Raw genomic sequence first — 25,817 nt, forward strand, 5'->3', positions numbered from 1 at the left:
AGGGTGTGATGTTTTGTCATCAGTAGCATCTCTTTATTTGTCTGTGGCTCCACACGCTCTTGTTCCTCATTAACCCTGCCACCCTTCTCTCTCTTCATCTCTTCTACCCCGTCTCATCCTTCCTCTCTTCCTCCATCTCTCTCCCTCTGACCTTATTTGGAGACATATTAAAGATGGCTGAATGTGTATGGCTGTTGTGGTTGCTCATATGTCTGTTTGTTCTCCGACAGGCCATGTACCAGCTCGCTCCGGACGAGAAGAGGAGGGACTGTGGACTGAATCTTTTAGACACATACTTTAATAATGGGGTATGCGACACACACACACTTGCTGAATAATAAGGTCATGGATACAGACAAAAGAAAATATTTGCTTACATTTAAACACAAATACGCATATAAAACTCTCTAGTTGTTTTCATTCGCTGATGTCAGTTTGTATTTGCCTATGATTTTATTGCTTCATTACTTTTATTCATGACTATTTGCCAATTGTGACTTAGGCCCCAATTGTGACTTAGGCCCCGTCCACACGGACACGAAACGGGTTGTATCTGCTACAGTTCTCTATCGTATGGTTCGTCCACACGAAGCCGTAACGGAACCGGGGAAACGGAGCCCTCAAACGGTAACTGGTCTCAAGGTGGGTAGATCTGCGGACGGAACGCTCTGGGGGGTCAAACGGCTCCGTGTGTACGCCCTATACGCCATAGCCCCGCCTCTCCTCACCCCCCGCGTCACCCGCGTCATTGCTGATGTGTTTCGCCAACAACAACAGTGTTTCGTGCCAGGTCCCGGTATCTCGCAGGACAGTGCACCCAGCAGGAGCCTCCAGCAGACCCCCCCCGCACGGTTCCCTCGTCCCTTGTAAGAGGCGGAGAGGTGGGTGTTTTTCATCTGCTGGTGGACTACCGGGGAGAGCGTCCTGCTCGGGAGCCAGGCTCAGAGTTAGTGGCAGTGGGTGCGGTGCACCTGACGCCGAAACAGCCAGAGCCCTGCCTCTCCCCACCTCTGCTGCTCATCCCCGCGTCAACGTTGAATCCACCGCGGAGAATAAACAGAAGGGCATCTAGGCAACCATGGCAACCATGCTCGGGAGGTCTTATTTGCTGCTTTTGGTGTATTTTGTGGCGGAAGTACAGCGCCACTTACAGGCCTTATATGTACTACAGCGTCTCCAGCGGTTCGAGCGGTCTCGTGTGGACGGACATGTTTCATGAGGCGTTACCTCGTGGATGGAAGACTTTTTTGATATCGAATTTGGTTCTTTCTCCGTTTCGTCTCCGTGTAGATGCAGCCTTAATCTTGTGTGATGCCAAAGATGTGTAATAACCTTTTAAGGAAGTGTATTACTGATACTTGTGAACTACTGACACTTCTCTAGGTTGTGTTTACACCTCTATTTTGGTTCGCTTCGATGGTTAATTAGCATTATTGGTTGGGACTCTATTTAGACTTAATCTCTCATGAAAGATGTTGACGCACACTTATAGCAATAGAATGCAGGAAACAAGCTGTCCTGTAGCACAAGTCAAAATAAATGGGTTAAAAATCGGAATACTTTATTTACCCCGGGGGAAATTGGGGTTGATTTTGTAACGGTTGCTCTTTTTTTAAATAACATAAATTAAACATAAATACATTTAAAAATAAAAAACTAGATTTGCATTAGGGCTGCACGATATATCGTGTCGTGACGATAATCGCAATATGCGCTTCACATCCATTCCATCGCGTGGATGTGCGATAACAACAAAAATAAATGTACATTTTTTATTTTTAGGACTTGCGATATTAAGTAGGCAAATTAACTCAAACACGTCATGTTACAATTATTTTGCTGCTTGCTACAAAAAGAAAACTTGCGCGGCTCTCATGTCAGGGGTACTTGAGTGAGTGACATGCAGGCTCTGCATGCACAGCAAACCACCAATCACAATCAAATCTCCAAAGCAAACGGACCCGGTGATTAAAGGTAAAAACACTGAATAAAGTAGTTTCATGGCAGTTTGGCGCTGCTAACCGAGCTATCTCAGCTTGTTGCTCTGATAACTTAAAATCCAGACGTCCGTGACTAAAATCCTTCATCCGGTTAAATATAGTTAGAAAAATACCAATTGTATAGCATTAAAGTTCAAGAAAGGATGGTTTGCGGAAAAAAAAAACGGTCTTTTCTTCAATTCCTGTATGTTTTCATATCGCAATATATATATATCGCAGGGGGGGGGGAAATCGCAATGTCAGTTTTTTCCAATATCGTGCAGCCCTAATTTGTATTTATCTGTACATAAGACGTTAATGTAAAGTCAAATGAGTGTTATTACTGTTATTTCATTATAGTATTTAACTTTTTGTGAGATCACCCCTACATTGTGCTCATATTTGTGTGAAAAAGATTAAAGCAAGAATGTGCCATGAAAAAATGTAATAAAGATATTTATATGAAATTTCAAGGTAACATCTTTTATCTAATAAAAGATAAAATAAATGAGTTAAACATATTTATATACATATTGGTATATTGTTAATTTTCACACTCAAGTTATTTTTACTTGTTTTGTTCGCTCCAAAACCACACCAGCTTTTTTATTTCTAAAGGGTATTGAACGTTTGTAGAGTTTACAGGAATATCACTTCTAACAAACGAAACCCAAGAGATGGGACCACAGCTTAAATGACCTGGCATTACAGGATCACAAACAGAAATAGACAAACTGACTGATAATGATCTGTTGTCTAGGACAGTCTGCAATCACATTACAGCATCATGTCACTTTATGTCTGTCCCTCCCTGTCCTTCTGCCCGCCTCACCCTCCTGTCTCTCTCTTTGTATCCCTCAAAGTCTGCAGCCCATCTGCCAGACGTTCCCCAGGAAGTGGTGGCTGGGTGTCGGGAGAGGCTGGAGCAGAGTCCATGTAAGGAGCTCTTCAATGACTGCACCAAGTAAGTCTTGATTTATTTTAATTTGTGATAACAGCATCACCTAAAGAGTGGTGCAGCGTATGTTTGTAGGCCGACGCAGAGGTTAGCATCACAAGGCCTACCCTCGACAAAAAGCAATGGGATTTTTCCTTTAGATTTTTGAATATTAAAGAAAATAAGCTCTAAAGCTTGATAGATGCGCAGATTTTAAATCATGCATCTAACCAAAAATACATTCATAAAACAATTAACTTTGTCCAGGAAAGGCTAACATGCTAATTCCTTTCCAGGTTTAAGGACTCATTCCTGCACCACTCTATATAGTCCTGTTTTTCCTTCAGAAAATGCATGTGTGTTTGTAGACTGTCTGGACTAGTGCACCCTGTCACTAGTGATGATGAAGCAGCTGGCACCTGGAGTGCAGTATTATACACACACGCACGCGCACGCACGCACGCACACACACACACACACACACACACGCACACACACACGCACAGTGGAGGCAAATGAAAAAGAGCAGTGGGCACAGCTAGCATCCGGACGGCTGGCACCAAAACAACAGCCACCTCAGTGTTCCCCTGCAGACACTTTCACACACAGATTTACAAACACACACACACACACATGTACACACACACACTCTTGCAGGTGTTTCTGCTTCCTGCTCTGAGAGCCAGGCGAAGCAAACAGACCCGGGATTATTACCCAGAATGTATTTCTCATCGCACAGAGTTGCACACATCCACAATTCCCAACGTAACTGTGACTCAGCCCGACAATTTCACTCTGTCACACAAAGGTTCTGTTGACGTCAACTTTACGATGTATTGTGACATGTATAGCACGATACGTTATCACATTTAACCTGGCAACGATAGATATAGTAATTGCAATATAATACTTTTCTGCTTTCTTTTGTTTTAGCTTACCCCTTAACAGTTTTGGAGAGATACAGTTATAAAATAACTATGTAAATTTGATTAAATTCAAGATTATTTTTAAAAGTAGCACATTTTGGCAAATAGCTTGTACAAAGAATAAAAAATCTTTCTGTTGCCAATTTCCATTCAAGTTATATAGAATAACTTGTAATAAAGGTACAGTAATCAGTCAGTTTTTGGAAGTTTATACTGCCTTGTTTATGTTTTTAGGACTTTTCACATTAAGTGCCAAGTAAAAAATGTTTGTTTAAAGGTCCCATATTATACTATGTGATTAAATGCCATATTATGTTCCAAACATAACATAATTTCCCAAATTGGGATCAATAAAGTATCTATCTATCTATCAAACCACATCAAGCTTTATTTCTGAAACAGTATGGTACCTTTTACATCCGGCTTCTTTACACATACTCTCTCCATTACAGCGTTAGCTGTGAGTGTTAGCGATGCTTGCTAATGTAAACACAGACCTTATTACTTCCAAAAGACGTCACGCATTTCAGAATATGACGTCAAGTCCGCAGCAAATCTGGATCAGCTCCGTTGTACCCCTGTTTTTAGAGATGTGGGTAAGGAGGAAAAGAGAGAAGGTTGTATTTTCTGACACTTTGTGAGTCTACTGACACACCGGGACAAAAAGTGCATTTTGCATAATAGGTGACCTTTAAAGCGTAATCAGATGTAATAAGTGACTTGTGATGTAATTCAAAACATTTACATAACCTTTTTCATTTTTAACAGCTGTCGCTTAATGTGTTTGTATTCATTAATTACAGTATGAGCAAATAAAGATGGTAAACATTGGTAATGTTCTGTTTGCTTATTGGTTTGTTGAACTTCAGCTTAGATGTCATCGGTTGTTGTTGCCTTTCCAAGTTTAATAAAAGTTTATCTGAGTAATATAGAAGATTGTCGAGAGATTCATAATTCTAGTAACGCAATACATTTTCTCATAGAAAAAAATACAGCAAAATGATGCTGGATTGTGTAGATAAACTGGCATTGACTAGGTAGAAAATGACTGAGGTCTTCAGCCATACAACATAAAACATTAATGCATGTATCACATCAATATATACAGTAAGTACAATCCACGCCTCATTAAACGCTTTGAGAAAAAACAGACCACTGTTTCCTCATTCCTCCCAACTTTGAGCCACACAGGCAGACAGACTCGGGTTGGAAATGCTGCGTCCAGCCTCTGATTCACTCGAGCTCCCCCGGGGAATACTGGAATCTGCAAGCAGGAGTTTAGGAGAAGTGGGAAACACGGTTGGGAAAACACTCAGTCATGTTCTCAGCCTGCTCTCCTGTTCTGGCAAAACACATGAAGAGGGCTGCTGGATTTCTAAAACCAATAACCCTCTATGTTCACAAGCTTTCCAGGCTGATAGTGAAGGATATGTGTATTTCAATTTTTTTATTTGATTAATTTGTTCCCCAATGTTGCTTGTGTGTGCTCAATCTGGGAACATCAGTTTGAGGTTCAGATGAACACAACACACCTGCCTTCTCTCTTTTCCATCTTAGGTCATGGTCTGTTTAGCCCTTTTCCCCTTCCCCTTTGCGTCTATTTTAACACCTCTGAGTAATCTACAGGGCACTGGGGACGACAGAGAAATGGCGTGAGAAAGAGACAGTTCTCGGAAGTCAATTCAAACTTCGAATTGAAAACTGAGCAGAGAGAAAAGTGATATGCCCGGCAGAAAGCCCAGCACGAGGGGCCAAATTAGAAAGACCCACAGGGAGCAATGAAAGCAGAGTAAATACGTGAAATTTGGAAAATGAGCAGAGAAATGGAAAGAAAGCGTTGAGGAGAGTTGAGTGTTTGTGTTACTGAAAGCAGCAGTTAAGATGATTTTGAATGGGATTCCTGTTCAAGTTTGGTCATCACTTCTTCCACTATCATTAGTAGTTGTACTCCGATGTGGAATTTTAATTTCCTAAAATGTTCTTGTTCCTATATGTAATTCTGACCGGGGGCTTTTTTTCCCCTCAGCCTAAAGGAAAGCATGGTGCTGCACGTGGAAATGTGACTTTTTGGCCACACACCCATTAGCAGAAACGTATTAGCTCACTCACATTCTTCTGCTGCAGTGGAACATACGGTTATGTCATAACCAAGAGTAAAGCGCGGCCCTTCAGTACGTCAGGGTATCTTGTTGTTACGCGAATCATCCGATCTTGACGAAGGTCCATTTCCTGATTTTGCTCCTTTTTTCTTTTCCTCTCCCCGCTCCCTTGGACTAACAAAAGCCATATTGTAGCTGTGTTTATTTCTACTCCCAGTGGTGTCTGTCTGAGGCTGGACTCCAAGCCAGGCACTGCTTGTCTCCTGATTTTCTGGAGCCCCTTTATTTTAGTGTCCGGGGCCGCTTTTTGTCTCATAACACTGAGTGAAGCCTGTCGGCATGATAAGTGATCCTTGATGAGAAGCTGAGGACCTTTTAGTTATTTAGGCCGTGGGTTGAGATTTTAGACAGATTTAAGACTTGGAATTGAAAACATGTTATGGTACAGGTCAGACATCTTTCTTTTTAATCAATTTTAACTGAGCTTTGATGTTCATGCTTTCAGTACAAACCCATGTGAGCTCAGGAGCAGCAGAGGAGATAAAATCTGAAACTACTCCTTCGAAAATTCTACATCTACTCCGGATAGATTGAATCTCGTGTACAAAGCCACTGGGTCCCATGATGACATAATTCAGTTTGTGTTTACACGGCACAGTGTGCTCCCCTTGTGGAAACTCTCCACTCTCCAGCATTTCTTTTTGCCAAGAACAGCCACCCCACCAGCGCTGTTGTTAACCACAGGCAGCTTTCCTCTTCCTCCATAGTGATGAAGTCATTTCAAAATACGGTCAAGGAAAATCTCTGTGCCGCAAAATATGAGCATCTCTTCAACTTTTGTGAGGCCAAGGCCAAGTTGTTTTTTTGCACACTACAGTAACTGTCTCTTAAGAGAACGAATGAAAAACACATTGTCCCATATAAGCTTAACAAACATACTTAAGTAATGACAGATTCATATATGACTCATACATATAAACAATAAAAGATACGTTTACCAATCCATGATTATATCAACTATAAAGATTACTTATTTTTTCTTTTTTACGTGAACAAATCTCAAACTAATAATAATATTCATTTCAGGTGGAAATTATAATTCCAGATACTTTGAATTGCCTTTTAACTAGATGTTCTTTAAAATCAAATTAGCCTGCTTTTATTCTGAAATTACAACTGGACAGTTCGTTAAAATTCCTAAACAGCTCTTTTTAAAAGGGATGCATCGATTAGATTTTCTTTACTCCAGTACCATTATATGAAATTGTCACTCATATAAACAAAAATAAATGATCAAGATTAAGATTCATTAGGACAAAACTGTTAAATAAAATAAAAAATAAACATGTGAATGTATGACTTTTGCCTTTCCTTTTTTACCGTTTTGTAAATAATATTTATAAAAATAGTTTTTTTTAACACATTTTGATATGGTCATTGTTTTCACAGTTATTTATCTTCCTTTTTACATCTCATATTTACTGTTTCTTGATTTACTGTTTAGCAAAACAAGATTTTGAAATGACGAAAACATTTATGTTATTTTTGAAACAACAGTTTAACCATGTTGAAATATGTTGAAGTAGTTTTGCATTTAGCAAGTTATGGTGCATGCAAAACAAATATATATCCGGGAATCTAATTGGATTTTCTTGTACACAGTGATTTGATAGAAACAGAAAGTCATTCATTTTACCTTGAAAACGTTTTGACTGAGAAGAAAGTTATCTATCAACAGCGAGGACAGAAACCATTTAAGTTAATGTGAAGCTCTTTCATACAGTTCAGTTCATCTCTGTTTTGTACAACTGTGTCAAATAGGACATGGTGTTTTAAGTCAAACAACATGTGTAGTCAAAGCAGAGAAAAAAGGGACACTAAGACCCCATTTACACGCAAACGCATACGAAACGCTTAAGATATCAAAAAAGTATTCCGTTCACACGAGACCGCTCGGGAGCGCTGGAGACGCTGTAGTACATATGCCGGGCCTGTAAGTGGCGCTGTAACTTCCGCCACAAAATATACCAAAAGCAGCGAAGAAGACCCCCGAGCATGGTTGCCATGGTTGCCCTTCTGTTTATTCTCCGCGGTGGATTTAGCAACATGTAGTTCATGTAATTCTCCATGTCCACTTGTTGCTGATGGTTGTGGTAGAGGAGCTGTAGATTTTGCACTAACATCTGTAGCATGGTCAGTAGCAGTAGCTACTGACAGTAGCTACTGACCATGCTACAGCAGTGAGCAGCAGAGGTGGGGAGAGGTGGGGCTATGGCTTCATCGTTATCAGGAAATGATCGTATAGGGCGTACACGCGGAGCCGTTTGACCCCCCCAGAGCGTTCCGTTTGCAGATCTATCCACCTTGGGACCCGTTATCGTTTGCGGGGTCCGTTTCCGCGTTTCCGTTACGGCCTCGTGTGAACGAACAGGCTATACGAAAGAGAAAAGTAGCGGATACAACCGTTTGCGTTCTCGTGTAAACAGCACCTAATATGAAACGCTGGCAGGGTCAGGTCAAAGAGTCATGTCCTTACAGCTCTCAGTGGAGTGATGATGAGGCTGTGACCTTTCATGACCCATGCTTTCCTCAAAGAACTTAGTTTTTATCTCTGTTAACTTAACCTTTTAGTGGTGATTACGTTTGAATAAATGGCAATGGCATAAGTTCATGCAGACTCACATTCACGGGTGTGAGGTAAAGTAACATTAGATTTTGCCATGGGTGTATAAAGAGAAACGGATACAGCGTTAGAGGCCAGGCCATGTTTCTTCCTGTGAAAGTCGCTCTGTGGAGCATGAGGCCAAAATGGCCTGACTCTCAAGAACAAAAATACCCATATGTTCTCTGGAGCTCCACTGGATCTTCTCTGGATCTACCTTAAATCTTCCCTGGAACTTCTGTTGATCTTCTCTGGATCTTTTCTGGAACTTCCCTGGATATTCTCTGGCCCATCTCTGGATCTTCTCTGGATCTTCTCTTGATCTTCCCTGGATCTTCCCTTGATGTTCCCTTGATCTTCCCTGGATCTTCTCTTGATCTTCTCTTGATCTTCTCTTGATCTTCCCTTGATCTTCCCTGGATATTCTCTTGATATTCTCTGGATATTCCCTTGATATTCTCTTGATCTTCTCTGGGTCTTCCCTGGATCTTCTCTGGATCTACCTTAAATCATCCCTGGAACTTCTGTTGATCTTCTCTTGATCTTCTCTGGATCTTCCGGTGGTCTACAGCATCCATTGGACACAAAGAGCATGTGTTTTTGCAGTCAACTGAATAGATTTAGCTTTTGTGCATTTTACAACTTGTAGGACCTGTAGGAATAATGTAAACAAGGGCTATTCAAGTGTTTGTCCTGGCATGTTGATTTACAAAAAAAACAACCTTATCTTATTTGGGCCCAATTACGTGACCTAACAAAAAGCTGTAGTACCACCGTTTTGCCACAGCGAAATAATTGCTTAAACGCCCAGCTCAACCTTTTTGCTCTTTGAAAACCAGTTTCCTATAAATCCCTTTTCCCGGTATGGATCAGTGGAATGTCCCTGTTCAGACACATTTTATATTTCTGACCTCTTCCACTGACAATGGATTTGACCATTATCACTGCCAGTGATGTCTGAACACACAAAAACCAACAGACATACACAAGCACATTTATGATTCAGAGGGTAGTTGGCATACAGATTATGCGTGTGTTTGTAGTCATGGCAAAGGAACGCAGGCCAGATGTCTGTTCATCTGGACAGAAATTGTACATGTGCTTGCGTTTTTTCATTTTTTTCCTATGACATGTACATCTATCTTTTTCCTTGTTATTAAATGATTTTCTCTCCCCCTCCCCTACAGAATAGTTTGTGATTATCTGAGTGGAGCTCCATTTTCCTCCTACCACGAGTCCATGTACTTCTCTCGCTTCCTGCAGTGGAAATGGTTGGAGAGGTGGGTAGTCACTGCAGATTACACGCCCTGTAAAGCACACATGCAAACCATTCCTATATTAAATTACGCCTGTGATCTTACACACATACAGAAATTCTCTGTAAAAGGGTGCTGTCCAGTTCTGTGTTTGCAAACCAGAGCACACATTCAAACTTTTAATTTGAAGGGATCATTAGAGGGAAAACTACAGATAATCAAGTAAATGATTAATGAATATAATAAAAGATAATAGAAAACTAAGATTACAGTCTGTAGTTTATAGAGTAGTTGCAGGAAAGATGCTCGCACTAAAACACAAAGGTGGTTTAGCCAATCACTGTTTTTTCAGTGCGAGGGGTAAATAATTGATGATGCTTTACATAATGGCTGGGTAACTGTAGCAGGGTGGGACCCACAGCCATCAGGGTGGATTAATAATGTATTAAGAGCATTACTCTGTCTGCGACATCATATGGTCTGAGAGAATGACGTAACCTATCTGTTATTTTACGTCTCTTTTCGTCTCCTTTTGTCTCCTTTTCTTTTTCTTTCCATCCCTGCAGGCAACCAGTAACCAAAAATACCTTCAGACATTACAGAGTACTAGGAAAAGGTGGATTTGGCGAGGTGAGTGTCAATGAATTCACAAGTGATAACTTTGTATTTTGTGTCTTGTGACATGTCTACATGCTTTAGGTCTTTATTTTTCTCATACTGCCTGTGCTGCAGCACCTCTTTTCACCCTCTGTCTGAAACCAGAGCCCAGTCTGCTCTGATTGGTTAGCTGGCCAGCTCTGTTGTGATTGGTCAGTTGCTTAGAGATGTCGCGCTCCTTAGCCAATCACCAACAATGTGTCGGATCACTAGCTAATACAAGCTTGAGTGTTACATAGTGATGTCACTTTGTTACAGAAATAAACAAAGGAGTCCAATGGAGGCGTTTCAGGCAGGGGGGCAGGGGGGGGAGGAGTGTGTGGGAGAGAAACTCTGGAGGAAACCTTTTAGATTTTAGCCTTTGCAGACCATTTACATGCACAAAAACCTACATAACGCACTACAGGGAAAAAAAGCACAATAGGGAACATTAACAGTTAGTTAACGCAGCACTGTTAATGTCTCCACTCCTGTGATGCTGGGTGGAGAAATATGTAGTCTGACATATTAACTTCCATTCGTTTTTTCTTCGTTTTTTTTAATAAAAAGAATTTGTGTGTGATGGAGTTTCCTCGCTGCCTGTTTTCCAGGTTTGTGCCTGCCAAGTACGTGCCACCGGTAAGATGTACGCCTGTAAAAAGCTGGAAAAGAAACGAGTGAAGAAAAGAAAAGGTGAAGCAATGGCACTAAACGAAAAACGCATTTTAGAAAAAGTTAACAGTAGTTTTGTAGTAAGTACTACCTTTTTCTTATTCAACCTTTCAACAGAATTGTACCTGTTTTTGTCTGTCTGTTTGAGTGTGAGTGTGAGTGTGTGTTTGTGATTGCGTGTCTGTGAGAGCATTGTTGTTTAAGGCTCCAGGATCCTGCAAATGAAATTGAAAGGCGTGTTTACAAAGGCTGTTGATCAGCTGTTAAAGGCAGTCTCTGGGACTCCAGCTCTGTTTGTTTAAAGACGTCCACGCCAGGTGGAACGAGCTTATGGAAAGAAACGGGATGGGATAAAACTAAAAACAATTGTAACCAAAGAAGTTGCCAGTGACGGCTAGCAGGAATTTGCATAAAAGGCAGACAAGTCCAGGTTAACAGCTTACATTAAAAACCATAGCAATTTATTTATTCTACCTGCGCAAACATGCCTTATTAGATTTCATTTGGAGGATCGTGGCAACCCTAATTCATCTGTGAATGTATCCTGTATTTGAATTGAAATCTGTTTTGCTGCCATATGTTTAAAAAAAACGGATTAATATGTTTTTGATGCACTGGTGGGTGATTCAAATACTACTCAATATGCACAGTAGCTACAGCGTAGTATGGCAATACAAATCTGTCTCCTCCAACAAAGCAAAATGCATTATATCTAACATAAAAGTAAAATATATTAAAAAAAAAAGTGCAATAAAATAGTGCAGTAGACAAATGGTTCAAGAAAAAAAACGTGGAATAAAAAAAGAAAGAATGTCAGATTGAATTACATGTATGGTAGAAAGTATACTGTATACTATACAATATATACATATGTGGATATGAGAGCAGATGTACAAATGACCAGTGCATTATTAACATACAGTATTTGAATTGACTTTTACCGATTCATAATTTTAAATGTAGGTACTTTAGTGACGGGTGTGTGTCATAATGTCAGGGACGATACTTTAGTTAACTGTCTGATTTAAAGTAATAGCCTGAAAACACTTATGGAAGTCACTCTATTCTAAACCAGGGACACAATATGGATATCTACCTCATTAATCCTACTTGCATTGACCCTCAAGAGTCACAGTTCTTCCTGAAGCCCTTACAACTTAAGTTCATTTGAGACCAAATCAATAATTGAACACAATGTGTAAAAACTCAGTCAGGACCGTAACTGAGCTTCAAAATAAGAAAGAATTGAAGGAACAACCATTCCCAAATAACTTTATCGAAGCATTGCAGCTCTGATAATCAGGAAATAAACCAAACTAAACAACTTGTACAAAAACCCTTAGGTGCGTTGTGATCGTCGAGGCGCTTCAATCATTTCTAAAGACTGCATTGAAGTTTGCGCCACAGTTTAAGTTTCCCTAAAGAACAACAGCCTGAAGAAGAAAGTAGTAGCGTTTCCAGCTCAAAGTTGGTGTGCCATCCAAAGAAGACAAATCTCTCTGTACCACCAGGCCTGGAGCTCTTAATGGGGGCAAAGCTCTTGGCTGTTTTTCCTATGGGGGATTTTTTATAAATCGAGCCATAGTCGTGAGTAAGAGGTGGTTTTTGGCTGTCGCTGTAATGCTAAGCCTAAACGCTTTTTTCAGGGAGTCACCTAGCTTTTTCCTTTCTTCCATTTCTGCAGCAGAGAACTGAACTGCAGAAATGTACAATTGAAGTGCATTTACATGACGTGTGAAATAATACATAATAGGAACAGCTCAGGACTCCTAAAGGAGAAAAAAGGAAACAAATTAAAATAACAAACAGTACTGATATTAAAAGTAAAAAGAATAAATAAATTGAGATATATCTTAAAATATGTACATATCAGCAGTAATAATATATATATATCAATAAACCAAAAATAATAACTTGATAGCTAACTATAAAAATAAACGGTTAATAATATAAAAATAAATAAAAAATATATACATATACAGCAGTAATAAGTTATATATCAATAGACTAATATAGAATATATAGAATAAGTTATAATAACCGTGTACGCATACATGGTAGTTGCAGTGTTCAATTAACATTTAAATGCAGTGTGGTAGTGAATCAAAACTAAAATTGAAATGCAGTAATAAGTTATTCTCATTTGATTTATATGATGACAGTGCTTAAAATAAACCAGATACTAGAAAGATGGACTTTATTAGCTCTTATTTCTTAAATAAAATACAAATAAGAAGTTTACAAACTCTAAACCATTGCCCACCTTCACTCCTCTCACTGTGTGCCTGTGATATGTGTCTGTTTTTACCCTGCCATCAACACGTTGTATATGAAAATGCCTGAATTGTAATCCTGCTTGACTACCCATGTTGACATCAGGAGCTGGAAAACTATTAACATGTGCTTCTCTTTCCATTCTGTTCGAATGTACGCACGAAAAGGTGCTCCGGCAGGAGAAAAAAAACGTAGCTTTGGCTCGGTGTTGTGTTCCTCTAGAAAAAAAGATATTGTTCCGAAGACCAGAAAATTACAGCTCGATTAACATTCTTAGAGCATGGCGCGGAGCGGCTAGAGGGATGAGCATGATCATTTCTGGTCTGTGGGTCCGTGTGTATACTTTGTATATGTGTACATACTGTGTACATACTGTAGAACATGCTGTTCTACTGTTTAATTGTACAGCTCAGAGATATTGAGATGTGGTACAGTAAGCTGCCTCTCCATCTGAAGCTAACGGTCGTGTTTGAGTTGTACTACGTTTCGGATTAGTCTGTTTCTAATGCAGCATGAGCTATGTTGCGCGTCCTTGTTTTAAGTGAGTCATGGTAGAAGCATGTGTATGGACACACACACACACACACACACACACACACACACACACACACACACACACACACGAAGAGGCTGGAGTGGGCTTGATACAGGACCTCAGACTTGCAGCTCTTGTCATCTGGGATTGGCACATGATTGTGTGTGTGTGTGCGTGCGCTTGGGTATGTGTGTGTGTTTCTCTGTGCTGCAGGCAGAACTGATGACTCTTCATGTGCCTCTCTACCTACGAGAGCAGCTCTGTTGCCTAGCAACACTGACCAAACAGCAGTAGCAAGGAGAAGAGTCAAGTGCTCTCTCAAACCCCTCATTTCTCTCTCTCTTTCTCTTTTTGTCTTTTTCTCTCCCTCCCTCTCACACCCATCATTTCTCTCCCTTTCTTTATTCGCCTTTACCTTTTTTTGATCAGCGCATCACACTATTAGACAATACATACTGCTAGCTTTCTGTAGGTTTCATCTAAACACCCATCCACATATTCTGTCTGTGTGTGTGTTTGTGTGTGTGTGTGTGTGTGTGTGGATGCAGGGCAGGGTGACCTTGTTCTAAAGTCTTCGGCAGGCAGCGCGCTCTGACACTGATTCCTCGGGCTATCATTTTAAATGTTGTGAAAACGGTACCAATATGGTAAAATAGTTAGAAAACGACAACACTTCCTACACAACAATGTCTGATGTTTTAATTGAACTCTTTTTGGGAGAAACCTTTCCAGTAAGCCTTTGGTTTTCATCGGTCCTGTGGTTTCATCGCGTTAGCATATGTGTCAGGCTTTGCTAGATTGGAAATAATTGAAGCTTCTTTTAGCATTGGGAGGCTTTGTGGATATGTCTGTGTGAGAGCCATGTTCAATACATGTGTCCATTGCTAATGCATAAATATGACTTTCGGGAGGGTGCGTTAGACTGTTTGCCTTGGCTTGTAGTTCACATTTGTGTGTTTTGGTTAAGTACAATTTGTATATTTTTGAACATATTGTCCATTCGGCCCATGAGAACTTTTTCCTATCCCCTCTCATCGTCCGTCTCTGACTGCGTAGTCCGGAGCAGATGGGATTCCTCCCGATGGCAGCAACATCCTGCTTGAACAGAACAGAGCATGCACACACACTGTACCCTTGGTGTCACTGACCCACAGGGGAGGATGGGAGAGGCGAAAAGGGGAGGCTGGTGGGAATGAAGGGAGAGAAGAGAGATAAATGATGGGCTAAGAGGGAAAGGACACGAGTAAGAAAGGGAGAAAAAGCTTCTGGTTTTCCTTGGAGCTATGGTTAGGGTTCTTTGTGTACATTCCTCCTGGGATAATGGATGATTATTTGAAGCATAAGTAAAACTGTTCCTCTAGCTACTGCCTCTCACGTCTTCTCCTCCTCTTCCCCCCTTTTCTCTGCCCTATTCTACACTTTCTCTTTGACTGGTCCCTTACCTTCCTCCGTTGCTACTTCCTCCCCAAAATGTGCCTCCCTCTCCAGGTTAGTCTAGCATATGCGTATGAGACCAAGGATGCGCTGTGCCTGGTGTTGACCATAATGAATGGCGGCGACCTAAAGTTCCACATCTACAACATGGGCAACTCGGGCTTCGACGAACAGAGGGCCATCTTCTACGCTGCTGAGATCTGCTGTGGCCTTGAGGACCTGCACCGTGAGAGGATAGTCTACAGGTTAGCAAATCAAGTCAACAAAAATATGAACGTAGACATCTTTTTATAATACTATAGAGTGGTGCAGGAATGAGTCCTACAACCCAGAAATGAGTTGGCACTTTACCACTTCTGGTCAGTTATTACACCACATGTGAATGTCTGAAGTTTTAATGTCTTCTTATTTTCTGCATTACTCCGAAATGTATTGGAAAATCCCATTGCTTTAAGTCGATGGAGCCCTTGCGGCCTACAACAAATACGTCATCACTGCACCACTCTATCGCTTCAATCATATCAGGAAAGCAGTAGACCCTGAGGCTTTAGGAACACTATTCAGGGGTATTTTGAGGATCTCTGCCCCTGAGGTGGATGTTGGGTGGTTTACAGCCCCAGAAGAACTGTTGTACAAGAGAATGAGCAATTACAACTGGTTACATTTCCTGGCACTGCACTGACTTGTAACAGGAAGTTCAGTTTACTTGTCATGAGAGGCCCTACCAACCAGTAAATACAAATGATGATGTGGTTTGTGACTCCTATTGGATCTTTCTAAAGAATAAGGAAAAAGCCAGATGATGTCATAGTGATTAAATCAGATTATCTCGAAAAAGTCTTAATAAGTCTTTAAATGATAATTACATAAAAACAATATGTGTAGAATAACTAGTCTTTCCCCCTTATGAAATGAATATCCCCAGGGGCGTCAGAGAGGGACACTATACACCCCACAACAAATATCAATATATAAATAACCTAAATAACCTTAAACGTATTTAAAATATGAAAACATACAATTATTCCTTTTATATACAGCACAAATTGAATTTGATCAACTTTCATCAAAATTATTTTGTTACAGTACAAGACATTGCACATGAGTTACAAATAAAATTAATAAAAAATTGTAAATATAAGTATAGCAGGAGAAAAATCTATCAATAGAGTATCTATAGAATACACGAAAATCAAATATAACAAACAAGGTATAATACACTTATAAGTTATAAATTATAATACACTTAAAATCACACCTACTTAAGCAGTGGATACTATATGAATTATATAAGTGTGCAAATTGTTGAAGTTTTTAAATTCAAATGCAATGAGGTTAATGTTAAATGAAAATGCAGTAAAAATATTATTAAAAATGAGTCTTTACGTACGACAGTGAGCGTCTAATAAAAGGCGCTACTCGTCATGGGAAATGTATGAACTGAGATATTAAAGCTTGACTGTCAAGATGTAGATTGTTCCTTTTTTCAATCTGTCTCTCCCAAACTTTATGGAAGTGCAGTTAGTGGAATACCCCTTTAACCCAAAGACAACTGACAAAAATGAACTTAAGGTCAAAAACAAACCCCAAACTGTCTGTATGTCTGAATACTGGTCTTAGCTCTGGTGTTATGAAGAGATATAGTCCGATAGAGTTCTTGCAGTCGTGTAAGATAAACAAATGGAAAGTCCTGGATGATGAATGTCCCAGGATTAATGTTGTGAGAGTGCTGATTTCATTTAGGAGTCATGCACCTGTCCCACTCAGTGGAGCCCTCAGAGTAGTGCTAACATAAACACTGATGTTCTCAGTGGACACATGCACCCACATACACATGGCCCACAGAGTCATATAAACACACCGTGTTCCTTCATCTCTGCATGTGTTACTGTAAACTTCACAGTTGGCATTGAAGTTGAGCTTGGCATTGGTTAGTAGAGTGTCCTAGTTTTTCATTTCTTATAGCTATTTTAATAAAAAAACGTTTTATTGCACTTTGGAATAAGTTGGATAAATCAAGCTTAAAAGATGGTTCAAATAAAGTCAAATAAAATTGAGGCAAGTTAATTAAAAAAGGCTCAGAAAGAACATGCAAATAGGTTTTGGGTTGACAGGAAATTCTGTTCAAACAATGCTGAAAATAGCTGGGTACAATAGTGCGCATGAAAGCAAATAAAGCATATAAAGATATATGTGTGCACAAGCCATCTATTAATCCACATGAGAGATAAGTGTAATAGCACACAGGCAATAAAAGACAATGACATGTTAACAAAGTAATAAAGCATTCAAATATTTACCCAGGATTTTATTGTTACACCCTCAAATGGAAGTTCTATTTTTATTCAACAGATAAAAACACAATGAAATCCTAATGTGTTCTCTCTTTTTATTTTTCACCCTCAGGGATTTGAAACCTGAAAACATCCTTCTGGATGATCGTGGTATGTTTTGTTTTCCTTGTCCTTTGATGTAGCCCATTCCTCTTAAGCAGTGGAGTCATTTCCTACATTTCTGTCTTACTTTTGTTATGGAATTTCTTTCACACCAGTCATAAAATAAAGACCATGGCTATTATTATAGGATGTAATGTGTTCCTCTGTAGTGTCCATTTTATACTAGTATGTACATTTAGCATGATCTCAGTTCCGTTATTAATCTGTGGTGGGTTATTTATTTTCAGGACACATCCGAATTTCAGACCTGGGCCTTGCTGTTCAAATCCCTGAAGGAGAGACGATACGAGGGAGAGTGGGCACTGTTGGATACATGGGTAAGATTCGGCTACTCTTTTTTAAAATGTATATATATAATAATAATAATAATAGTAAAGTTTTATTTGTCTAGCACTTTTCATACACTTGGTGAAGCTCAAAGTGCTTTAACAACATGCCACACATCAGAAATTCAAATAGAAAACAAGATATTCAGGTCAGAATATAATGTTGAACCCTTTTGCAAGTATGTAGAATAAAAACACAATATAACAATTCAAGGAGCACAAGGAAGTCATAAGACACAAAATTAATAAATACAGTAAAATATTAAAAACTCTTAAAATGAATACAAATTAATAAGAATGATTAAAAGTCTAATTAAAGTGGGATGTTGCAAATAAAAAGGTAATCTAAAAAAACATCTCTTCAGCTGTCGTTTAAAAATGTCCACTGACCTTGCCTCTATAATAATCCCTGGTAGGGTGTTCCACAGTTCGGGAAAAGCTGCCTCAACCGTTTTTTTGGCGGGACTTCAGGAATTTTTAAAATGCCTACGAGGGTGCCAAACCATTAAGAGCTTTATAAACCAGTAATAGGATTTACAAATCAATTCTTCAAGATACTGGGAGCCAATGCACGGTAGCTACACAAACAGGAGTGATGGGCTCTCTTTTCCTCCTTCTTTAGTCAATTCTTTAAGCCCTCCTCACTCAAATCTCTTCCACCATTACTTCTTTGTCTTTGTTTGACTAGATTGAGATTAGTTCCCCTCAAACTGACTACTCTTTTCTCGCTCCTCGTCCCTCCCTCAGCTCCCGAGGTGATCCAGAACGAGAGCTACTCCGTCAGCCCCGACTGGTGGGGGCTGGGCTGCCTGATCTTCGAGATGATTCAGGGCCAGTCGCCCTTCCGCAAGCGCAAGGAGCGCGTCAAGCGGGAGGAGGTGGACAGGAGAGTGCGCGAGGACCAGGAGGAGTACTCTGATAAATTCGTAGAGGAGGCGAAGGACATCTGCAGACAGGTGAGGGTTAGGAGATGGAGGTGACGGATGGCAAAAAGCTGGAGGATGGGGAAAGAGAACGTTACCGCATTTCTTAAAAGGGGCACTGTAAGGCTCATTTTCAGGTTCATATTTGTATTTGTTGTCTTTACTGTGACATGTCTCAATGCTTTAATGTTCAAAAAGGTCTTTATTTGTCTCATACTGCCTCTGCTGCAGCACCTCTTTCACCCTCTGTCTGAAACCAGAGCCCAGTCTGCTCTGATTGGTTAGCTAGGAAGAAAAACAAGTTTTTTAAACTAGTGGCAAATGAGGACATGGATAGGGAATTTGAGGAACATGCAGAAAAAAACATTGTCTAACCACTTAATGATGAATTTCAGATTAGGACAGGAATGACATTTCGAGTTCACATTTTGATAAATGACATGCACATGGTTATATTACTGCAATAAATAACTGCCTTTATTAATATAATAAGTAGCAGTGGCCTCAATTGGTGAACACCTTTTATGTTCTGCCACTCACTTAGTGGAACAGTGACGCATGGAAAGCAGAAGTTGCTCAGGAAGGATCAGAAACCACACTACCTAACAGTATTGCATTGCAAAGGACATGGTCTGATTTTCGGCTTTTGGAAAAATATATTTCAATTGGTAATTTAGTAGCTTCTGGCTAAACATTTTCTCTCAAAGTTAATCCCAACATAGTATACATTTTTTGCAACAACACCTGTAGTTTCCGGTTTGGACTAGGAGTTTAAACTCTGACATATTAGTTTTGTTTACGATCACATGTAACTGATCAAATATAGTTCATTATGTATTTTTTGGCCATTCACAGACATTGAAACAAACTGCCATCACATCACTGACAAATGATCACAATTGCTAGCAACAATGTACATATTTACACATCCAGCTGATACAGAGCAACAATAGCATTCATTTGTATTTGCGATGCAAGCCATTAATAACTTTCATTGCTTTGTTTTACTCTAGTTATGTTCTAGTCTCCACCAACTCCTGAGATAAATCTCTGGCTCTTTCTCTGCTAAATCCTCTATGTTTATCAGATGTTTGACATTGTGTGTCTCTGGTTTGGTGCTCGACAGATCACAAACAAAATGCGTTAAAAGTGGTGATGAGAGCAACGGGACTAAATCCAAACGGAACACTTACAGTTGCTGAAAGACGCTACATTTGCTGAGCTGAGGGGAGCTGCAGTGTCGATAATTCTGTGACTTTGTTACTATAAGTAACTCCTTTTGACCCCCTTTTTAATATACAAAGAAATTCCACCGAGTGTTTACATGAAAATAGAAAATGTTTGCAAGTTTAAGAAGACATGTTTCTAAAATGTTAGCAGAGCGGCTCCCCCTCTGATCAGGAGGGGACGTTTGTTTGTGTGACGCAGTGGAACATTCTGACCCGAGGTTCAGCAGAATCACAGACTCCCTGGGGAGAGGGGGATCGGGAAGGGTGGAGAGAAAAGAGGTTTCAAGAAGGAATGGTAGCGAGATAATAAGGAAGGGGGGAGAGACAGACTATGCCCTTCCACAGAGATGGCTATTACCACGGCTTAAAATAGACAAGTGATCCAAGTTGTCAAGAGCAGAAAGTGAGTCTGCTTTGAACCCTGAGTGTAAATTGCACAAAGAGAAAGAATAAGGAACTAAAGCGAGAGAAAGTGGGTGATGTGGTAGAAAAGGGAGAAGCTTTAGGTGTGTTGAAAGACGGCTGCTTTTGGGTGACAACAGGCCCAGTGAGAGTGTCCACTAATAGCCAAACCACTAAACAGCACTCATCCACTTCATAAGCCTGCTGCACTGTAGGTGGTGCGCTGGTAATATTACCCAGAAGCTCTCATAGAAACAGCAGTCTGATTTGTATCCATCATGGTGCTGCATTAACCCCCCGAGTGCATTGATTTGTATCCTTTTTATTCGCTTCAGATGCATAAAGAAAAGAGGATAATCTACCACCATGTTTTGTATACATTGCACTGTAAGGATTAATATAACTGTCAGGAGTTATCCAGCATCACAGAACCCCCCCCCCCCCCCCCCCCCCCCCCCTCTTTCTTTGTGATTTATGATTAAGACCCAGCTTTGTATATATATATATATGCTTCTGCTTAGGCATTTTAAATACATTTATAGAGGCCCTATCGTGCTTTTTGGGGGTTCCCTTCCCTGTAGTGTGTAATATATATATATAGTCATATATATGTAATATATATATATAGTCCGGCAGTGGCTCAGTCAGTAGGGGCTTGGACTGGGAGCCGTAGGGTCGCTGGTTCAAGTCCCCGACCAGACCTAAATATGGAGTGTGGACTTCTACTTGGAGAGGTCCCAGTTCACCTCCTGCCCTGCCGTGGTGCCCTTGAGCAAGGCACCGGACACCCCCCCTTCCCCCCCACTCCCATTGCTCCCCGGGCGCTGTACAATAGCTGCCCACTGCTCCTAGTACTGGACTCCTTGTACTAGGATGGGTTAAAAGCAGAGGCCAAATGTCACTGTGTGTGCTGTGTGCTCTGCATGTGTGACCATTAAAGAGGGTTTCATCCCTCCCTATTCTTCTTCTTCTTCTTCTATAGGTTTCTGTGCATGTAAATGGTCTGCAAAGGCTAAAATCCCAAAGTTCCCTTCAGATGGAGTTTCTCTCCCACACACTAACCCCCCCCCCCCCCCCCCCCCTGCCTGAAACTCCTCGATTGGACTCACTTCTGTAACATAATGACATCACTATGTAAAACGTTAATGCGCACCAATACATTGTATGCAATAGGCTTAGTGGTAGGGCATCTCTAAGCCATTGACCAATCACAGAGCCAGTCAGCTAACCAATCAGAGCTCTGGTTTTAGACAGAGGGTGAAAAGAGGTGCTGCAGAACAGGCGGTATGAATAAAGAGCTTTTTGAACATGCAACAAGCATGGAAACATGTCACAGTAGAGGCACAAAATACCAATATAAACCTGAAAATGAGCAGAATATGGCCCCTTTCAGTGTAGGAACTGAGTACTTCTAACACGCACATCTCTATAGGGTTGTAATGTTTTCACATGTTTTTCTTTCCTTATCCTCCCGCTGCGTGACAGCTCCTGTCCAAGGACCCCAAACAGCGGCTCGGGTGTCAGGGTCGAGGGGCCGTAGAGGTCAAGCAGCACCCCATCTTCAGAAACATCAACTTCAAACGGCTGGAGGCCAACATGCTGGACCCTCCCTTCAGCCCCGATGTAAGCACAGTGCTCACACACACACATAAACATACACACACACACACACTCTCACAGGGCATACAGGCTTGATTCACAGCTTCTTGCCTGAGATCCTTGGCGTGCTGGAAATCAGCATACAGGAAATACCATTGTCACAAGTAAACAAACACTTTCAGTATAAGCTAGTTATCATGGCAGCTAGTGAGGGCGATGAGAAGCAGGCATGTGATTTCAGTGTCGTCCTTAGCAATCCTAAACTGGCGGACATGATGGATAAAACATGCTTATAAAACAATGCTATGGTTATCATCACTAATACCTCCAGTTGAGCTGGTAAACAGTCAATGGTAGTGGGTATGATAGTAGTGTGAACCTGTGAAACTGTGGAGTGTAATGCAGAACTTCCATAGCTTTTATTGTGTGCTGCATTTATAGATTTGAGCCTGTTCAAAGAGAATCGTTACTTTTCAAAGTCATAACAATTCTGAGTGAGATAGCAACTGGCCTCAGAGGTTAAATCAATAGTTGAAAGTAGATAGTGCTATCTGCGTTTCTATTTTTGGTTATTCAGGTCAGTTGGGTCTCGCTGAGGAAAACAGAGCTGTCCTCAGGCGTGTGAAAACTCCCATGTTGTTATAATAACCATCTGACTTGGAAGTATTCAAGGATTCCCCCTCTTTAATCTGAAATAACTACACTTTTCACAGTTGTCTCTTTTCTTTCTTTCATTCTCTGTCTCTCGTAGCCTCGAGCTGTGTACTGTAAAGACGTCCTGGACATCGAGCAGTTCTCCACCGTCAAAGGCGTGAACCTTGACCCCACAGACGATGACTTCTACCACAAGTTTGTCACAGGCAGCGTCTCCATCCCGTGGCAGAACGAGGTACTGCAGGCCACTGAGATGATGTCATCGTTCAGTACCACAACACTTACAACATAGTACAGCATTGGTGATATAGGAATACCTGTGTATAGTTGTGCAGTGATGATGTATTTCTGTAGGCTCACCAGGAAGTTAATATCGCTAGGGCTTCTTAAACAAAAAGCAATGGGATTTTTCCGTTGTGTTCAGCAGGATTATCCCCCAATGTTAACTCAACTGTTATAATAGTTGAAGTTTAAATGCAACCGTCAGAAGCAAAAAGCTAACGTTAAGCTATAAAGCTAAGCTAAAGGTGGCTAATAGGCGCTTTCACACCGGAGTACCCGTACTTTTCCCAGAAATAGTTCCGATAGTTCCTGGGATGTTGCGTTCACACCAAAAATATCTTTTTTTTCTGGAACCTTTTCACCCCTTTTTAGTCCCTGCTAGAGAGCAGGGACTTTCCTGGGGAGAAAAAGGTTCCAATTTCTGATTGGCTGGGCGAATTGCAAACCATGCCCTCTAAAACTCTGAAAGGTTTTTGTGAAGCCGCCATTTTATTTTCTTGCATTAGCATTAGCCCAGCGCACCAACGGAGAGAGACTAACTTATGGCAACACAAAATAAAATGTGGGATCGGTGGAGTGATGAGGAGGTGTCAGCGCTTCTGGCGATTTTCCCGGGGCTTCGGGTGGCGATTTACTGCCACCCAAAGTCCCGGACTCCGGGGGGCTCCGGGACTTCGGGTGGCAGTATACGCCGTGAAGTGAAGTTTGTGGCCTGCCAGTAAACCCAAAGCAGCAGAAGAAGAAGTGACGTCAGCGGCTTCATTTGCGTAATCCTCCCTCAGGGACTTATTCCGGTGTGAACGCGATTTACTAGATAGTTCCGGGGAAATAAAAGTTCCGGGGAAAAGTTCTGGGAACTATTCCTGGGAAAAGTACTTGATGTGAAAGCGCCTAATGTTTGGCGTAATTACATTTAGTCATTAAATCTAAACCTAACCGTAGGTGGCCGTGGCTCTGAAATACATACAGTTGGGCATACTTTTCAATCTTAAAGCGATCATCATGATGACATTCGCCACAGTTGTCGTTATAGTTGTGGAACAGACTCCCTAACAAAAATGTTATTTATAATTAATTCTATTATATTTATAGCTGTTTGGACACTCCTTTCAGTAAAGAATAGCTTTCTTTAAGGCCTAGGCTCCACGGGAACGAAAACGGGTTGAATCCGCATATTTCTCATGCGTATAGCCCTTTAAGCTAGACGACGCCGTAACGGAAACGTAGAAACAGACCCTGCAAACGACAACGGGTCCAAAGGTGGATAGATCTGGGAACGGAGCGCTCTGGGGGGTCCAACGGGGCCGTGTGGTAGCCTATACGGTCATCCGTTTCTGATAATGACGACGCAATAGCCCCGCCTCTCCCCACCTCTGCTGCTCACCCCCGCAAAAGTACACTGCACACTGAATTCAGATTATTTATCTTTATCTCGATATGGACATAAACGCGAGTGAAGTCTAATCTGACAGGACGGAGACACGCAGCTCCTGCCGCTGTGATGCAGCGGGAGCAAAACACACACTTCAAGTCAGATCATCACCCTTAGCTATTTTAATTACCTCTCAAACTACCTAAACTAGTTATAAATATGTTTATTTTTACTGTCGAGTCATCATTACTGGATCAGCTGCTGCATGAGACAGACACTGACGCTGTCAGAAGAGAGGAAAAAGAGACAGCCTCCGTGTATTTTATTATTATATATCATTATATCGTCGTTATTCATTTGTTTTAAAGCTCAATAAATAACAAAGAAGACCTTTGACCGGCACTTTTATAATTTTGTCCGGAAAATTTAAACTTTAACACACGCTGACCGGCGAAAAACTCTGCCCGGATCCCTCGGCCCCCACCGCGGAGAATAAACAGAAGTGCAGCCATGACAACCATTCTTCTTCGCTGCTTTTGTGGAGGAAGTTGCTGCTTTTGTGGAGGAAGTTACAGCTCCACATACAGGCTCGGCATATGTTCTGCAGCTTTTCCAGCGGTTGGATGTAAACGGAGCCGTCTCGTGGAGCTTGACACAATCCGGTGTATATTGCGTGTGGGCGGAAGCTTTTTTGCGTTTGCGTTTGCGTTACTCCGATGCGTTTTGCCGTATGCGTTCCCGTGGAGCCGGGGCCTAAGAGTCATCAAGGATACATTAGATTAGTAAATGCTTTTAAACGTGAATATGCCATTGAGTGTGAATGAGTCAAGTGACTGAATATGTATGAGGCGAGGTGTGGAGGAGGTGTTCATTTACATTATTAAATCCCTATCCAGATGGATACATTCACATCTACCAGTAGAGAGGGTTGTGTTATAAAGTGGCAGCTGCCCATATGCTGACAAACAGACCTTTTAAAAAAACAAAAAAAACATATTACTTTATTTTGACATAGAACAGGTGAGGACTGGGATTGGGAATACAATAATAAAGTAAAAGCACAGGTACAGTTAAGAATGCATAAAATGAAAAATACATTCTTGACGTTCATATAAATCCCATTTTCCCCAATATTTATCCCACATATTCTTTTGGAGTCGGAGA

General features: G+C 40.9%; 1 protein-coding gene across 2 annotated transcripts in view; it reads left to right on the top strand.

The window, feature by feature from the left end:
* Window positions 1–25,817, top strand: part of grk4 (G protein-coupled receptor kinase 4) — a 54,621-nt gene that overhangs the window by 24,263 nt on the left and 4,541 nt on the right. For both annotated transcript variants that reach the window (XM_034129126.1, XM_034129118.1), the window contains exons 4-14: window positions 231–308; window positions 2,843–2,943; window positions 9,791–9,883; window positions 10,426–10,489; window positions 11,107–11,247; window positions 15,465–15,655; window positions 17,817–17,854; window positions 18,094–18,183; window positions 18,940–19,148; window positions 22,232–22,369; window positions 23,097–23,234. In XM_034129126.1, coding sequence (XP_033985017.1) covers window positions 231–308; window positions 2,843–2,943; window positions 9,791–9,883; window positions 10,426–10,489; window positions 11,107–11,247; window positions 15,465–15,655; window positions 17,817–17,854; window positions 18,094–18,183; window positions 18,940–19,148; window positions 22,232–22,369; window positions 23,097–23,234 — 1,281 coding nt within the window. The remainder of the gene's footprint in view (window positions 1–230; window positions 309–2,842; window positions 2,944–9,790; window positions 9,884–10,425; window positions 10,490–11,106; window positions 11,248–15,464; window positions 15,656–17,816; window positions 17,855–18,093; window positions 18,184–18,939; window positions 19,149–22,231; window positions 22,370–23,096; window positions 23,235–25,817) is intronic.

Source organism: Trematomus bernacchii, unplaced genomic scaffold (assembly GCF_902827165.1).
Source record: "Trematomus bernacchii unplaced genomic scaffold, fTreBer1.1, whole genome shotgun sequence".
Taxonomy (NCBI): domain Eukaryota; kingdom Metazoa; phylum Chordata; class Actinopteri; order Perciformes; family Nototheniidae; genus Trematomus; species Trematomus bernacchii.